At 54.5% G+C, this 17766-nt stretch overlaps 5 protein-coding genes across 5 annotated transcripts; 2 read left to right on the forward strand and 3 right to left on the reverse strand.

The window, feature by feature from the left end:
* Window positions 1–109: 109 nt before the first annotated feature.
* K489DRAFT_383236 (uncharacterized protein) lies at window positions 110–2888 on the forward strand. The gene has a single exon (XM_033605546.1). The coding sequence runs from the start codon at window positions 588–590 to the stop codon at window positions 2694–2696; it is 2109 nt and encodes a 702-aa protein (XP_033457464.1). The 5' UTR covers window positions 110–587; the 3' UTR covers window positions 2697–2888.
* Window positions 2889–3440: 552 nt separating this feature from the next.
* Window positions 3441–4637, forward strand: K489DRAFT_433830 (uncharacterized protein; the record flags this gene model as incomplete). The annotated part of the gene is made up of 1 exon (XM_033608536.1): window positions 3441–4637. The coding sequence occupies one exon, from the start codon at window positions 3441–3443 to the stop codon at window positions 4635–4637; it is 1197 nt and encodes a 398-aa protein (XP_033457465.1).
* A 784-nt stretch (window positions 4638–5421) lies between these two features.
* K489DRAFT_324545 (uncharacterized protein) lies at window positions 5422–7515 on the reverse strand (the record flags this gene model as incomplete). Its single annotated transcript, XM_033601769.1, has 3 exons — window positions 5422–5519; window positions 5682–5878; window positions 6089–7515. 3 exons carry the CDS (start codon window positions 7513–7515, stop codon window positions 5422–5424), a joined length of 1722 nt encoding a protein of 573 aa, XP_033457466.1.
* Window positions 7516–10306: 2791 nt separating this feature from the next.
* On the reverse strand, window positions 10307–11463 carry K489DRAFT_412386 (alpha/beta hydrolase fold-3; the record flags this gene model as incomplete). The annotated part of the gene is made up of 2 exons (XM_033607923.1): window positions 10307–10478; window positions 10559–11463. The coding sequence occupies 2 exons, from the start codon at window positions 11461–11463 to the stop codon at window positions 10307–10309; spliced, it is 1077 nt and encodes a 358-aa protein (XP_033457467.1).
* Window positions 11464–12948: 1485 nt separating this feature from the next.
* On the reverse strand, window positions 12949–14422 carry K489DRAFT_383242 (uncharacterized protein). The gene is made up of 2 exons (XM_033605547.1): window positions 14384–14422; window positions 12949–14087 (listed from the first exon to the last, which is right to left on the reverse strand). The coding sequence occupies exon 2, from the start codon at window positions 13999–14001 to the stop codon at window positions 13048–13050; it is 954 nt and encodes a 317-aa protein (XP_033457468.1). The 5' UTR covers window positions 14002–14087; window positions 14384–14422; the 3' UTR covers window positions 12949–13047.
* Between the last annotated feature and the right edge of the window lie 3344 nt (window positions 14423–17766).

A 17766-nucleotide genomic window follows, 5' to 3' on the forward strand; every position in this document is an offset into this window, starting at 1 on the left:
AGTCAAACACATCTGAATGGATGGAGATGCGGCTATTGCCGTTGAAGCAAAGGCGCTATTACGCTTCAGCCTTGTCCTGGAACCATATCGCAAGTGAGCAATGTCTCTCACGGTTTCGGGGAGCTATTCATGACTTCTTATTAATTATATCTATCATCATCAGTTGCTGCTCGTTCATGGGTACGTGGTAGAAACATTTAATGCTGAGTGAACGAGCAAATGTGGTTTGCCGTCAGTTCACGGATAGCATAAGCGCGCTTTCTCCCGACCGCGAGCAATCCAGCTAGGGACAACGCGTTCCCCCGGTCCAAAGACACGACTCGAGCAGGAATGTAAGAAGACAGAGCGGGTGCGACCAAACATCCAAGATAGGTTCCACGGCGCTCTCCCTTGCTGCACGCGAGTCTGTCGATAACATTGCAACATTTCTGCCATCAATCGCACTCCCTAGTCATTCTTTCATCGGACACGCGCATCATTCCAAGATCACGAGTACGAGTATTCCAAGGCACAAGCCAGCAGGGGTTCCGTGAAAATTATCATCGCTCCGTCAACAAGTTCTCGCACGGCGCAGCACATCGGTCGAGATGGCAACTCCGGTCAGGACACCTCAAAATGCAAACAACGTCCTTATCCTGCTTGGGGCTATTGATTCGAATCTCGGGAAATATACTACCGTAGAGTCTCAGAACGACTTCCTCGATTCACTTGTGACCAAATACGATTTCAACTGGGAAGGTAAAGGGAAATGGGGCGACAGCCATGAGACTCTACGACGCGTGCTCAATCGTCTTGCGCAAGATCGCCGCCCCGAATTTCGCGATCTAACTGGCGATGACAAGTTGCATGATCGTGTGCATGCTCTCTTCCGCTTTGGGAGTGATATCCTCAGTACAGAGAGACTGCGTGCGTATGGGTACTCTCGTCGGTCGGACAGGTCTGGCGCTGACGGCAAGCGGAAACGCGTCGAGACCGAGGCGGGTCGGGAGTACCGCCGCTCATCGAATGCCGGACGGCGTCGACACGGGACTTCAGAGGACCGAGGCGATTCTGAGTCATATCCTGTGCAGAAAAGACCGAGAACGAGCGCTGAAGACAACGAGCGCAGCACGCGTTCGTCAAACGGTGTGAAACATTCTGAAGCTCGTCGCATGTCTTTGCAGGAAGATTTGCCGCGCACACGTCGATATACTACTGGTCGCAAAGCTTCATCAGTGGAGGCTGGAGGTAATCGTCGCGAGCTTAGATCACCGCCACAGCAGTATGCGGATGAGTCAGATAACGGCGAAGGAAGCAGTGAATACGAAGACGCAATGCAGTACGATCCCGATAGAACTCGGCCGGAGAGGAAGGCCAGTCCCCAAAGACCAATCTATTCGAGCCGCAATGGAAGGGCTGATAACCATCTCAAATTCGGGCAACACACGCAACAGAATGGCAACGGACGAAATCATCCACGAGAACCGTCACCGAATCCATGGCACACTAACGGCACACCAAATGTCGCAGTTGACGCCTGGTCTAAGGGCGGACAATTCCGAATTGTGGAAGCACCGTCACAAAACACGACGCGACAAGACCTTTCCCTAAGCGATCGCCTGACAGAGATTCACCACAAAGTCACTCAACTGGCCTCCTTTTTCTATCCTCAATCGAGCAATCCGAACCTACCCTCTGCTCCACTGCTGCATGCCAGCCCGCCACCGGCCCTGGCCGATCTCTACTATAGTATCTTTGGCAGCGAATCGAAAGACTGGCATCGTGTCGCTGGTCCCTTGCTAGAACATCGCGCACTTTCTGCGCGTACTTTCCTCATCGCCCTGATTTGGGCATTTCTACGCAAGAATTTTCTCGACACGGATACGACAGGCTTCCATCGAGCACCGCTCTGGTCGCTGCTGGATGAGCGTAACCTAACACATCGCTGGGCGAAGGGATACTACCAGAGCGGAGTCAACGCAGCCGCGGCAGGACAAGCTGGAGAGTACGAAGAGACAGGACCTCTACCGCCGCAACGAGCCGACTCCGCCGCCTGGCCTCTCATGCGTGACTTCTTCCGGAAAGTTGCCCTTACCCAACTTCACGAAGACCGCCGTTTTATGAAATCATTCCTGCGTCCCACGGCCTGGGACAAAGCGTTCGAGCTCCACGGGATTCTACATTTACACGACACTACTCGACGCCCCTCTGAGAACAGCGCCGCCACGGCCGCCTTCTACGCGTCCGCAGAGAAGTACTCCCAGCAAACCACACTCCAAGACAGTGACGATAATCTCTCCAACACGCTCCGCCCACTAGCCCACCATCCCGACATCCCCCAATTCTGTAAAGAGATCTGTCTTGCAGCACTGGTCCTCCGCGCCAGCGTGCAAATCTGCACGGAGAAATTCGAATGGGTGTGGGTCGAGTCCGAGATGGAAATGGACGCGGCGCGGATGTTGCCGGTTGATGATGGAGCCCTGCGCGCCGTCCAGGGCGAAACGTCCGAGGAGGTCGCGGTCGGCGTCATGCCGGGCTTGCGCTGGATCATGCCGGCTTACTCGGTGGACGACGAGGATGAGGTGATCGGGGAGGAAGGCAACGGGGAATTTGGCGACGCGGACATGTCGAATAGACACACGACGAGACGAAGCCAGCAGCAACGGCCGCAGCAGTGGAATTTCGTGCCTGCGAAGGTCGTGCTGATGCCGCTCTGAGAAAGGCATTGGGAAATTTCCTCTTCTGTTGCCACGATGTGAAGTTCGTCGAACAGGAGGGCTTGTGGCGTCGCGGTGGCTGCAGCTCGTGAGCAATGCCTCGGCGTTGTATTTATCTATTGGCTTATTGATGCATGAGAATAGGACGCATAATATATATTACCACACAACGAAAGCCATTTGGATCGAGAGTCAGATGCAGGTTTATTTCATCAAAACTCAAGATGAGGCATGTCCAGAATCGTTCGAAGAAGCCATGTGTTGATCGTACGCTCAGCCAGTCACTAATGCTTATGTAATACGCAAAGTCCTGAATTGTCCATTTATGTTCAGCCTCTGCAAAGTGATCGTCAGATCTGCATACTTCGGACCCCAGATTTGGAGAGTCGATCATCTCGCCAATTGAAGAAATCAGGCACGACTCGCCATAACAGGTAGGCTCATCATTGAAGCCGAGATGTACGACCGCCGTGGCTTCGAGGCGCATGTCCTTCGTGCGATGTTGGAGCGATGACATTGCCAGGTTCCCCGCAGACTTCACCCGCAACACAGGCGTTCTCGCCCCGGCCACGAACGCCTCAAGCATCAAGCATCAAGCGTCGGGAAAAATCATCCGACACATAATTCCGGGAACAAGAAGTACTCGGGTCTCCTGTCGTACGGAATGGCGCTCTCATCCTCAATTCTTGAGACAGCTGAACATCGCTTTCCATCCTGCGGTTGTGCAAGACGACTAGCTCAAAGATGGTACTCCGACACCTTTCGCTCCTGACATTGGTCAGCAACATCGCACTCACGCATGCCGGCGGACATGCCGTTGCCAATGGGCCAGGATATGGTCGATCAAGTCGTACCACGACATCGCCGACGCTTTATTCCCCATCCGCCAAGCGAACCACATCTCCCGCACAATGTCAAACGACGGTCACCGTCACCAAGTCGAAGACTGTCACCCCGGTCCACTCAATTGCATATTCAATCAATGTAGCAAGCGATGGCTCCTCTGTCGGATTTGAGGTTGCTTATAATTATCAAGTCGCTCGGTCGACGGTGTATCCGTACACAACGACGGTGACCGCGGCCGCAATGACCACTGTGACCGACACAACGACTTCATATCTCGCTACGGAAGTGATTGAGACTGCTACCATTACAGTCCCTACCCCATCTGGCTGGGTCCCCATCCAGGGTAGCCTCCCGAACGCGACCCGCCCAGCTCCCGGTGAAATGACTACGACAACAACGGAGACCTTCGATCCCAACAATTTGAAACGTCAAGTCTCCACCTGCGAAATTGTGACAAGCACCGTCTTCTCGATCTCAACTCTGCCCGCCACGACCATCACACCCCCAAGGACGCCCACGGGGAACCTATACTCCTTCGAGACGCCGGTCACCTGCCTAGACGCGCACGATCTCTCCAAGATCTTCAGCGCCCTCGCTCATCCCACGACGATCACCGCCACAACGCCATCCACATTGACCTCATTCCTCGCTGAGGCAACCACAACCCAGACCACCGTGATCCAGTCCACGCAGACCCTGTACACCGACAAATACATCTACGACGCCTGCCGCGACCCCGCCAACTTCGCCGACCGGATCACGGACGGCCCGGGGCCGCAGGACTACGTGCAAATCACCATCTCCAAGCCCGTGCGGGGCCTCGAGTTCGCGCGACTGGCCTACCCGTACGGGAAGGAAGGCTGCTGCGCGGCGGCGCAGGCGCTCCCGGGAGCGGCCTACTGGGTCTCCTACTACAGCGAGTGTTACGTGAAACTGATCGATGCGGAGAGCAGCTGCGTCCCCTCCGCGAATAACTTCACGATCGATTACCTGCACTTGGACGATTGGCCCGAGAAGTACTGGGCTGGAAATGGGCCGTGTGGGGGGCTCACGGATAAGAAGTTGTCTCCAAGTGCGGGGCTGGGGACTGGATAGATTCGTGCTGGAGAGGAGGACATGTTTCTTTTCTCTCCTTTTGGAGGAAGCAATTTTACCAGCCGACTTAAACGACAGTTTCTACCAAAGGTTGAAGGTTGGGATAAGTCTTGGGTGGGTTTTTAACGGGCGGAATCTATGCTCCGATCTCCCCCCTTCCTCACCCACCCCGGCCCCTACGAGGCGTGGTACATGCCATGCACTGAGCCTTTCTCCGCCACGACTTTCTCCCGGCGGAGACCAAGCATCTCTCAATTATATTGAGGCTGTCTGTAGGAGGGCTGGACATTGCATTGCCTGGAGAATTGTTTGCTCATGTCCATTTTCAATGACAATCATGTTATTACAGTACAATGTTTCTTCTGCGTTGGCCTCCGAAAAGAAATCATCGCATTCGTCGCACACCAAGTCCCATTCCAACCGCAGCGCACTGCCGCTTCTGCGACGGGGACCCCCAGAGAAAGAAAAGAAGAATCGTAGTATCATAGATAAAGTTGCAAGGTTCGTGAAAAAAGATGAGATGAGGGAGGATTTGCTTGCTTCCCAGCGATCGGACAAAAGGGGTGCGGGATTTGTCGGTATCGAGGAAGTTTGGTAGGTGGTGGGTAAAAATAGATGTGGTTACCATCTCGTGAATGTTGCTGAGGTGAGAGGCACATATTTGACATTCATGCGACTCGCGGTTTCCTTTCCAGATTTTCAGACTCCGTGGCAGCGTCGCGAGAGTGCTGAGACGCGCGGGTGACCGAATGCATGTTTAATCACCGATCTTGAAAGGAGGTATTCATTCGTCAATCAACATGATGACCCAAACACCGATCCGTCCGGTCGAGTCAACCAACGGCGTGCAGTGGATCCACCTCAACTCCCCGTCGATGTCATCTTTCCGGGAACTTCTTGATGGAGGCGGTGGACCATCTCTCGGGTTGTCGATCCAGAAGCCTTCATCGCCTCCTCCTCCTCTTCCATAGGAGCCGTTGTAGCTGCTTCCGGCGAACGGTCTGGTGGACGTCGTCGGCATCTTCGACTCGGCGCCTTTCCGACGATATCGGGAACTCCAGCGGACTTTTGCGGTGACCTTGTGTCCCTGACTCAAGGCATCTTTCAGTCCGTCACGGACCCGCACACTGCCGCCGATATGCTGGAAAAATTCGGTCTGCATGACATCCTCGTCGCGCATGGTGGCGGAGGTAAATGTGATGTTGAAGCTGGGAGCTGGACGAACGAGGAGGAACTGTAAACTCAGATTGGTCAGCAAATCATCACAGCATATGAGAGGAGAGGTTTCCAGTCCAATCGCTGAAGTAGCAGCGTATGCGACGATCGATGATCAAATGGGAGCGAAATGAATACTCACATCCTTGTACATGGTGTCCAACTGTCGATTCATCCTCAACTGTAAGTCCTCCGTCGATGTCTGCGCGGCACGATTCGGCGAGCTTTCTCCGTACGCACCACCTCCTATCCGATGCGGACGCACGTTCCTCGTTGACCATGCCGCTTCATTGCGATCCACAAGAAGCATGCGCGGACGGTTTGACACCACAGATGACATGCTCGCAGCGTCACTGTAATGCCGGCGGCGGGGCGTTCGGTCATCGCTATCGTAGTCGGCAGAATCGCCACCGCGATGTATGGCGCCGCCATGCCGCCGCACTGTTTGGAGTTCGTCACCGTCGAGCATTTCCGCCAGGTCGCGGAAATCTTCGCCTGCGGCATTCATTGCAGCGGTTGTGGTGAGGACGGAGCCGCGACGGCTGCTTTCAAAGTCGTTGTCAACGTCGTCCTGGCTATCTCGTACAGTACGCGCGAAGCTCTCGAAGCCAGCGCAGCTTCGAAGGAGACCTGAGACGTCGACCTGTGCACCCAGGAAGTATTTGAGGTTGCCGTCGAAATCGGTCAACGGCACCAATAGGCAAAGATTCATGAATGGGCTCCCATCACGACGGTAATTGAGGAACAACTCCGAATGTTCGCGTTTCGCTTTCAAAGCTTCACGTACACGCTTGACGGCTAGCGGATCAGTGCCACTGCCCTGCAAGAAACGACAATTCTGGCCGCAGATAAAATTCATTCCGTATTGAGTGGTCGTCGTGAATTCCTTCGAGGCCAGAACGATGGGATCATCCTTTTGTCGAGGATCGGTCAGGCAAAAGACTTCGGCGAGGCCCTCACTGGCTTGTTTGAGGCTGTCCGGAAGCGCACCGTTAATGCGCTGGTGTACGGTCGCCGCGATGATGGGAATCCATATCGAACAGATGTAGGCTGGAAAGTCCTCTGCGACCAATTCATCAAACGTCCCTTTGGCTAGCTTCTCCAAGTGAGGATAGACGGTGATCTCGGGTCGCTCCTGAGTGAAGCTTCGGCCCTCCACAGCCATCATGTTGTTGGTGATCGCATTCGAATACTTGATCGCCTGGATTGCTTTCTTGGCCTGACGATAGTTGGTCAACCTCGGGATGCTACCAGGTCGATATGTCTGTATCCAGCTGACGAAGTTCTTATACAGCCGTGGGTCGTCGAAGATGGTCTGTAAGTGACGCCCACTGGTCAGGAGAGCAGCGCGTTCCTCGATGTTGTAGCCCCGTTGTGGCCCTCCGGTCGTTGCAGGTACGAGGTCGAACGATCTCGGATCATCCTCGAGCAGTGGTTCGACAAGATGAGCGTCGCCATTGTCAGGCCCTTCGGTTTGCAGCGCGGAGAGGTTGGGTTGTTGGAACGCTTGTGGGTGCGTGCCAGCGCTGGAAGTTGTGGTCGGCGAGATGGCAACACGAGGCGAGCGTCGCCCATCAATCTGCCATACTAAGCCCGAGTCCGTGGCGCTTGTATTGCTCGCGGTGTCGCTTTTGGTGTCTTCAACGAAGTCTCGAGAATACATCCCACTAGGCCTGGGTTTCTGATGTCGAGCGACGTGAAAGCTACTGCTCTGAGGCACCGGAGCGCGCGTCGGTGAGAGGACTGGAGGCAGGCATGGTTGAGGGCGGAGGTCCGCGTAAGGCGACTTTTTAGGATGAAAGAAGGACATTACAAGACATGGTACTCTTGAATATGAAGCTGACTCGCTGGTAGAGAAGGGTGATGGGAATGATAACAAGCTTCGGCTGTGTGCGTCTGTCAAGAGATGATGACGGCAGTAGTGATGAGGGTGTGATTTGCAGAAGGTTGGGTGCTGAGCAGATGCAAAGGTGAAGAGAGAGAAAATGTGGTCTTGTCGAACAGGACGGATAGCTGAACCGGCATCGCCGGCAGGGCACTGAACAATAGTCCTCTATGCTCGTAAAAGACGCCAACGTCTGCTAGGTAGGAGGAGGGATGCAATCGAAGTCAGATCTAGATCATCGGTCCGGTACGAGTGCAGATGGACGCAACGCCGAATTGAAGCACTAGCGAACCGATTTGATGAACACGTCTTGTTGCGCGAAAATGATTGCGACTACCAGCCTGGTCCAACACAATGTCTCGCTCGAGCTTCGTAAATTCCCGTGTCTCTGACCTATGCAGACTATGACGAGCAGGCCGCATGGCGCCAGCTCCTTCAGGAAGTCGCGGTTGGCGCAGTCTGCGGGTCGAAATCATCTGGACCAGACTTCCAGTTGATCATCATGACCTGCAGCCGGGTGGCTTCATGCGAATGGACGGGACGGATGCAGGGCGATGCTTTCATGATCTCGTACCGTGGGCTGAACTCCGGACAAAACGCCGAGCGAGAGCCATGGGCTTGTACATGACAAGGCAAGTGCATGGAGAGCAGGTGCGGGTGTGTAACGACGAGAATGGAAAGCAGCCCTGGAACTACACCAGAACCCACTCGGGATGTTTGCCCGGCAAGAACGAGCGGAGAAGCGCGTTCCGCAACGCTTCAGGTTACTTTGGGTGCTGACAGACGGAGATAGCGCAATACCATGTGTATCCCATTCGAGACGTCTGGTCATCTACTTGACTGTATTGAATTTGGGCCTGTGGTCATCCAGAGAATGACATGATTGGCCTGCAATATACCTCTCCACAATAGAGTGGTGGTGGTGGTGGGTAGGGCATCTATTTTATATTAATCACCTGTCAATCGGACCGGGATGTTCATCCATGGTGATGATCAGCTCTGCCATGTTTGGCATCACCGTCTCACCGGGCTTGTGTCTGACAATGCCGTGGGACACCCAGAGGCGGGCTTGCGCATGGTCCCAAGCCCATTGAGGAGCAGAGATGGGACATGACCGGTGATGTTAGTACATGGTAGCATATGGTAGTGATCACGGTAGAGATCAGAACAGTGTCATGAACGATTGGATCGCTGTTTCCTGAAGTGTGGTTGTTGTCGACGTCGGCGCTTGCCACACCACCACCATCATCCTCCAGCCCAGCACTGTGAAGTCTGCACACTAGAAGGTGACCACCTAGGTAGATATCTATGGAGTGCTAGACCGATCTAACCGAATGCGTGGTCTCCATGTGTTTTGGTGCATTTCCGACCAACGTTCGTGGCCAGTTCAGGGCGAAAAGTGACGTCGTCCGGACTGCGGCTTCTGTTTCCCGCCAGGGATGCTAAACTTTCTTTGTGGTCTAGTCACTTCCGTCAATCATCACCCAATAGTCCAATCGATAATGTAAGATCACTATTGTTTGATGACCTCAACTGGGTATCGTGTTCGGAACACCATGCCGGGACTATCGCATCGCGAGCGAGAGCGCGTTGTCGAGATGCTCTCATGGAAGCCGGGTTTGCCCAGCCCAATAGGCCGCGCGGTTGAGGGCTGGATTTGCCCTCCCAAGAGACTGACCATTGGAAGGAAGGAGACACTGGGAACGGAGCCACACGAGGGCTTCATCTAGGCACGTCGTCCCGTTTTTAGCTACATGCATACCCACGGTTCTTCTTCGCCTCGTCTATGCATGCAACATGCCCGATGCGCCATGTTGAATTACGACCTTGCAGCAGCTGCCGATGTCCCCGTCGATGTGTTCGGTGCGCTGGGATTATGACAGTCCCTCCCATCCGCCGCACACCCTAGGTCCTGGGAATGCGCGTGTCCACAGCTGCACGATGATTTCCAGTACAGTAGTCTCCGTAATTTTCCCAGCTATACGGTCGACAGCGCAGGTCCCCATCACTCTGACGAAATATGAAGGAAACCCGCGACCTGAAACAGTGACGAGGTTTTTGGCCTTTTCCATGTTGGAGTACCAGACCCATGGCTCTTCTCCGGCCACCGATCTTGTCCACAGTTCGATCGGCGTTTTTCGTTCGCCAAAGATTCTCCGATCCCAACGAATGTCTCGCTTTATCCTGAATGTGCAAACGATCGGAGGATCGTGTGAGACATCTCACTGCAAGCGTCCTACTAACAATCATTGAGGCGTGGCTGTCTTGGGCGCTCGTGGAGGCGGAGGAATATGGCGGACGTCATGACATCAAGGGCTATCTACCTAGGTATCTATCGATGGCAATATTTACCGGCGGTATCACTGGAAAGGCATCCGCCGTCATCAATCTGAGCAGATAGACGATCAGCGCTCGGCGTGCAGTATATACTTTCTCGTCACTCTGACTCGCAGTATCGTGAAATGATCGTCGTCCGGATCTGATGCGGCAACGGTGCAAGTTTTGGCATAGTCCAATTCAATTAGACTTCTACTCTCGAGCATATTTCTTCGTCTCGGAAAGTCTCCCATTATTCATGAACAATGACCGGCGAGTTCGCCTCGAGCTTGGGCCGAGATAACGCCCAGCGAACACCATCCTCCAAGACCTCGTCCCAGGCCTTGGATGCACTCGCGAGCAGGTCACCGAACCGTCGGTGACCATGAGGCACACCCTTGAACAGGTGTGTCTTTGTCGGTACGCTGGAGATCTCACAGTCAGCCGTAGCCACACCAGATAAAATGCACAAAAGAGGTCGAGCGGAAATACGCAGAAGACTCACCCGTTCGCAGCCAATTGCTCCGCATACAACAGTCCCTCGTCCCGGAGCGGGTCCAAACCTGCGATACCAAACACCGCCGGCGGCAGACCCTTGACCTCCTCATCGGTCGCGATGCCCGGGCTCACCCTCGGATCCACAGTGTCTACCACCTTATCCTGAGGCAGGAGCAGCTGCGAAAAGAGCCTCACCCGACTGACCGGCAAGATCGGAGCATCCGCATTGTCGACCCAGGAGGAGACTTTCGGGTCCTTCAATTTGGCCGCGAAGAGGGCCTCCCTCGCAGGCTCATCCGTCAGGCACGGGATCATCAAGACTTGGCCCAGGAGACTCCCAAACGAAGCCGCGCCCTCGCGCTTCTTCGTCTGCACCAGCGCGGCCGTCAATTGCGCCCCGGCGGAGATCCCTCCCACCACGATCCGTGACGCGTCGCCGCCGAAAGCCTCGGCGTTCGCATACGCCCACTCCAGTCCGTCCTCGGAATCATCCCACTGCGTCGGCCACACGAATTCCGGCGTGTGTCGGTAGTTGACGTGCAGGACGACGACGTCGCCGAGCGCGATGACGACGCGCGAGCAGGTGGAGTCCTCCGTGCCGAGGGTGCCGAGCAGGAACCCGCCGCCGTGGAAGAAGAGGAAGATGGGAAGTTTCGCGTCGGCGGGTTTGTCGGCTGGTCGGTAGCTGCGGGCTTCGATCTGGGTGGTGCCGTCGCGGGACGGGATGGAATGGTCCTTGATCACGACTTTGTCGGCCAGCGATTTCATGTCCTCGCGTACTGCTTCCTCGCGGCTGCTGTTCTGGTATTGCTTGAGGGTCTGGATGGTCATTCCTGGCGGCGGCTCCGGGATGTGGGGAAGGAGCTTCTCCATGGCGGGAGATATGCCGTTGTATTGGGAGTAGTCGGCCATGATGAACGACGTGATCGTACGTGCTGCTGTTGCGGGGTGGGTTATGCGGCAGTCGACGAGATGGCTCGCGGTTCGTGATCTCGGACTCAATGCGTCGTCGTTCGAGTCTTCTAGACAAGGTGCAATAAGTAAAAGTTGATGCGGCGATGTTGCCTGATTCCCCTCTCAATTTGCAGGCTTCCACGCAGATCTCGTCCTATAGTTTGGTTCTTCGGCAATGTAATTCAAAATTCATTCAAGATGTCCTTGCCTTTCAAGAAAAAAGAGGAAGATAACTTATGCAAACCTTCCCAAAAGTCATGCGGAATGAGTAATCTTCCCGCCCACGTCTTGCTTGCTCTCCTCGCCTTGTCGCGTGGTGTTCATATGCAAGCCTCCTTCCGAGGTTAACAAGCACCCAGGGCGAGCCGTGGCGGCGTGGTGGCGGCGGTGGTGGTGATGGTGGGGCGTGGGTAGGGAGGAAATTCGCAACGCAATCGTGGGGCTTCGCCCGCATGCACGATGACAAACCCGCGGCGAGTCACCTGCGAAGGGAAGACCGACAATTATCGCCGCAGCAGCAGCAACGAAACAGGGTCATCGCGTCTCCCAAGGTTCTCAACATGGTCGCGCGTCGTCGAGCGAACATGTTGAAAAGGCGGCTTCGTCGTCGTCGTCGTCGTGAGATGAAGTGATATTTCCGATATCGAGCTGCGCGGCAGGCATCGCAATACAGCTCGACGCTGGACAAGTCAAGAGTCTCGAATCACGAAAAGACGCGCGACACGCGAAAGGAGCCATCGCAATTCCCGGTTCCGTTCTTCTCACTCCGAGTACCGTTGCCGGTGATGGCGGACTGGCCTCCTCGGTCCGATGAAGTGAGAATCCCATTGCCCGAATCAACGAGACTCGCCTTTATCAGCGAGAGCCCATCATGCCGACGACGAGATTGGCCTCGAGGACTGTTCGTATGTGATAAAAGGTGGATTCGGCGCGCGCGGTACGCGGCATGAGCGCACCTGCAGCACGGAGGATTAGGGTATCGGGAGGTGTGCCTCGGGCCTGGATGCGTGAAAAAGCTGCGTTGACGAAATGGGCAAACACCGACGTTGGCGCGATGATTGCACTTGAGTATTGTGCAGGCACGTTTTGTCATGATGCAAGGAGTGAGGTGGATCAATGGGGAAACACTCCGTCAGCCACTCTTGAAACGGAGCACCATTATGGACCTTCCGCACGATGACTGAAGCAATCACGGACCAAGTTTCGTTGCCGACGATGAAGTTGTGGATGGATAGGAAAGCTACAGCCGTGACGATTGAAGACAATCGCACCAGAGAATAGAAGAGAAGGAACGTTCAGTTGTCTGCAAATTTTGATTTTTGCGTTACGAGAAATTATGTACGACCAAAAAGCTAGTCTGTATTATTCATGTGTCCAAAATGACTTTTTTTCCTGTTTCCCGGTGGGAAACAAATCATCATAAAAAAGATTATAAAAGTAAATGCTCGAAAAAGCGTTGTGGGGTATGTGTATTTAAACATCGAGTGTTACAGGCACGCTCGACTGGTGTGTGAAGATCCCTCAAGAGATGAGAGGAATAATCTACCAGTGGCGGGAGTTCCACTTCCAGCCCTTGTAGCGGCCGTCGTTGGTGGCGGTGGAGTTGGTGACGTTGTCGACGATCTCGATGACGGCGGGACCGGCAACGATGTTGTCGTCGGTGGGGGCCTCAGTGCCGGAGGTCAGGACAAGGTACTCCTGGCCGGACTGGACGTCCTTGGGGACGGTGATGGTGTATGAGGTGCCGGAGCCGGAGAGCTCGGCGGCGACGGGGCCGAGGATGGTGATGAAGTAGGCAGCCTTGGCCTCGACGGACTTGGCGACGGTCAGGGTGAGCTTGTCACCGACCTTGGCGGGGTTGGCCGGGGCGGCAGAGACGGCGGGGAAGGCCTTGACGGGGAGGGCCGGGTTGCTCTCGGGGCAGGACTTGATGAAGAGGGCGGCGAGGGAGTAGACCTCGTCGAAGTCGAGCGGGACGTCGAAAGGCGATGGGAAGGGGCTCTGGCGCTTGAGCTGGTTGTCGCGGAGGTAGGCGGAGTGGCGGGCCTCGACGGTCAAGATGGAGCCGGCGGCGGTGAGGTAGGCCTTGTTGGAGATGTACTGGGCGGCACCGAGGTAGGCGCTGACACCGACACCTTCGAGGATGTTGGCAACGGCGAGGTAGTTCTCGACGGTGGAAGGGCCGAAGTCGTAGGTGCACACGGAGGTAGGGGTGACACCGGCCTTGGAGAGGGCACCGCTCAAGAAGGAGACGTGGGTGGCCTCGTCGGAGGCGATCTCCTTGAGGTTGCAGTAGAACTCGGAGGAGACACCGGCCTTGCGGAAGTCAGCCTCGGTGAACTTCTCGAGAGCCTCGTGGTAGAAGGTGTTCTCGAGGTGCTCGAGGGTCAAGGCGTAGTTGAGGATAACACCATCGTTGATGGCGGATTGGCGCGACTCGAGGGGAGCGGCGACGGCGGCGGCCACAAGGGCGGAGGCGACGACAGCGGAACGCATGTTGAGTATTAACGACAGTAAGCTGAAATTTGCAGGTATAATGTTGAAAGAATGAAATGCTATTGTATTGATGTCGAGCTGATGTTCTGAGAAATGTTACTGAAGACGTCCACGGGCACCATCTTTATATCAACCTCGAGGGTAAGAACAAGGGGCGTAACGGTCTGGTCTCTATGTTCATGACGAATCTTAATCCGTGTGGAACTGCCTGTCGTCCGGAAGTGATGATGGCCGCATCTGGAGATTTGGTGTGCAGCAAGCTCGGTAATTTCGAGATCCGATGGAGCAAGGCGAGCCGCAGCAACGCCGCAACGCTGACATTGGCTGGGCTGGTGACGATGACTTTGATCAGAAACAAAGGAGAGGACGATAGCCGCCTTACAGTAGTCTTGCGATCGCGTCGAATGAACCTGGAGAGAGAGAGAGAGAGGTGTGCATTGTGTGCGCCGGAACCCATACGATTGGCCGGAAGACTCGTGGCCGTTGGAAGGCGCTCTACCGTGTTCGACGTGGACGGATCATAATGATCTGATTTTCGACATTGCCTCTCTTCTTCGCATGTGCGCTAGTGGATCTTGATCGTGTGTAATTATCATCGCACATGGGCGGGTTGCGCCTTTGCCGGAGGGAAGTTCGTACGATCATCACCAAAATGCAGCTTGCCCAGGTGAACCGAAGTTGCAGAGTGAACCTGCGGGAGCGGGCCGAGACCACTTCCAGTAGGAAGGGCATCCCCGGACGTGAACATTTCCGAACTTTGCTGGTGAGATTTTGGCCCTGGAGCGGTACATTCGTTGCCGTACGATGACTGCAGGGTGCAGGTCTAGATGGTCCAGCCGCTAGACTCATCCTTCTCGTACCAGAGGAGAATAGCGCGCGGAGCCTGTTATTCTCCTTGGATCATCTTTGTCATGCTGTCTCGACGGCCAGCCGCGCCTGCGCAGCAGAAACCGATGCCCGGAGAGAGACGCTGCCGGGTTGTTTGCCTCCCTCTCATCTCCCAAGCCGCAATCTCATCCCAACAGGCGGCGTGTTTCGCTGCCGCAAGAACAAGACCATTCACTCCAGGGCCAGGGAGGCAATCAGCCAAGCCGCCGTGCAGGTGTTGTCTTCCCCAGTACATTAGCATGCTGGTCATCATTCCAGCGACGTTCCTTCCGGCTTGACTGTCATCCGCAATTTCGCCCTCAACGTCAGCCTCTTACAAATACTCGTTTCTCGGCATTTCCCAGGTAGAGTAGCAAATTCGGAAACACTTTCTACCGTGTTGGCTGAGAAGATGCGAGCTGCGGAGGAAGGGGTATTACACACCTCACTCGTCAGATGCACATCGTTCGACTGCCAGTAACACACGATGACGCATTAAATTCGCTCTGCTGCGATGTCGCGGGCTCCTGAACATTTCGTGAGGCAAGAGGTAACGGCATGTTTATGGTTTGTTAGTGCCCTCACCCCAATGAGAGGTCAATCTCAGGCTTTGGAGATGATGATGAGGATGACCATTGAGCAGTAATTCTATTCGAGCCGTGTAGGCGGAATGAGTATGTTTTCTGGTTGCCATAAACCGCACTTCATCGATGATCGCTTTGGGACAGCCGTTCAAGGTTGATGCACCTGGCTAGACCGTTTCCGTCGGACACTTCTTTTCTTCATCGTCGCCCGTTGTTCGCGTTTCGTGTCTCGCAGCATTCACGTGCATCATCCGCATCCACGTTTGAAACGACCGTTTCCTAGCTCTCGAGTCCGATCAGGCGAATAGCCGTAGTCCAGGAGATAATTCTTCCAAATCCCCCACATGAAATCACGCTATGGACATTCGATTGCCAATGCGAGCGTTTCGGCGACATCGCTGAATATCTGCCTGAGCAAGTTCCGGCCGGTTGGACTCTACTCCTCCTCGTCTCATTCTCGCATGTACTGTATACCTCGCAGCCTTACTGGGGAAGTAAAGTCTTAAGGTTCATGCTACTTTCTACAGCTCCAAAAGCGCAAGCTAACCTTCAGCAGGGGCAAGAATGCAATTTTAAAATACTCAGAGCGAAATACATACTGTGAAGAGCAGGTTGTTGCGATCGTTTTCTACCTCACGGGCTGAACGGGAGGGTGGCTCGTAGACCCATCGCATGCATCGATCTGTTGTCCTGCGATCCACGTTGCAAGCTGACCATATAAAGGAGTGCCTCGCATCGTTCAGGATCAGGATTCGAACACACCTTCGGTCTCTCATTGAGACGTGGGTAGACATCCTGCACAAGCATCGGTGACACAGGTTCACCTTGCCTGGTACGAATGCTGTACATCGTGCTTGAAACTCATACATACATCTGTACAGGCCCGCCACGACCACGCTTCTTATCCCTGTGCCTCAGTCCTCCTCATCAATTCAAATTCTCCCTAGCTTGCATGCCTCATTTCAATAACCTTTCACTGCCTTCTCCCCTGTGTGTCAACAATTCGACTTCTCCGCGTCCTATCCTCGGCGCATCTATGAACCCGCGAACGCCAGGCACGACGACCCCTATCCAACTCCCTATGCTGCCACAGGGAGTACGATCTCCATAGCCAATGTGAACGACGGGTCCACATCTCCACTCCCAAAGCACGTGTGATTAATAATACCAAAGGGATATCTCTTCAGAGTTTATCTATATCAGTTGCATCGAATTCTCAATATTGTCAGGTCTTCGACAGCACACACCCATGCGCTCCAATTTCCGGTCGTGATCGATACTGCTGTATTGCCCGCTGCACTCCGCGGAATCATCATCGTTACTAGGTAATATTATTTTACAGTATATTCACATTGTACTTGCCGAACCTCGCAGTCGTCATTCGGAAGCAGCTGTAGCCGGGGCCAGACCAGACGCTACTGACCCAGGTAGTACGACCGTCTCCCGCATATTGTGCCTCAGGTGTCCTGCCCGCTTGCGAAATCAGAACGGCGACGAGCTTGTAATTTATTGAGCGTTAGGGTCGACCATTCGAATCCGCTAGTGCTGTTAAAGACTTAACCCAAACCCTAGTCGGAAGACAGAACATCGGAGCCGCGGGATCGTGCCTGATAATAATTGAACAACGATCCCCATCAATATCCATGGGTGTTGGAAACGAGTATTGCGAAGGATCGTAATACAATAACCCGTTACATCTCAGAGGCCGGAGGCTATGCCTCAGGGCGAGGTTGTACACTGGAAAATAGAGGGCGTCGTCTCGTCCCGAGCGCCACGGCGGAGAAGTCGTCGCAAAGGATGAGGGCTGAGTTGACACCTTTTCTTTGCGATATGGAATGGTATGCGGGCCAACGGTGCACTATGAGGTTGCTCTTACGTGTTACTCCGGACACGACTTGGCGTACAGATATTGTGCCTGTCGCCTCGAAGACGAGCCACAAAATCTGACAATTCAACACGGGACGGAGAATTATCGCAAATGAAAGGCACGTCGCCACTACGGGAGCAGTGTAACAAGACAACAAAAGGGAATGATTTCCAAGAAATGGCGCCTTTACATTTGTTGGTTCCTGCTCGATCGAAAGAATCGAGAGGAGCTAGAAAGGGCTGCCCACAGCAGTTCCGCACACAGCGAGTAGAGAGGAGAGGGGAGGTGATGGGGGTGAAGCATCGACATGTCGAGCCATCTGCAGTACAAGTAGTAGAGCAACTCGCCAACTTCCTCCCATGCTGCACATTCACCATCTGCAGAGAGTCTCTTCCTACATATCTTCCCCCCTTCGTGAAATCCAAGCGGATATGCGCCCACGCGTCG

Source organism: Dissoconium aciculare (genome assembly GCF_010015565.1).
Source record: "Dissoconium aciculare CBS 342.82 unplaced genomic scaffold K489scaffold_11, whole genome shotgun sequence".
NCBI lineage: Eukaryota > Fungi > Ascomycota > Dothideomycetes > Mycosphaerellales > Dissoconiaceae > Dissoconium > Dissoconium aciculare.

Bases quoted from the DNA above. Each gene is read 5' to 3' on its own strand.
- K489DRAFT_383242 (XM_033605547.1), bottom strand. From the start codon at position 14,001: ATGCGTTCCGCTGTCGTCGCCTCCGCCCTTGTGGCCGCCGCCGTCGCC.
- K489DRAFT_383236 (XM_033605546.1), top strand. From the start codon at position 588: ATGGCAACTCCGGTCAGGACACCTCAAAATGCAAACAACGTCCTTATC.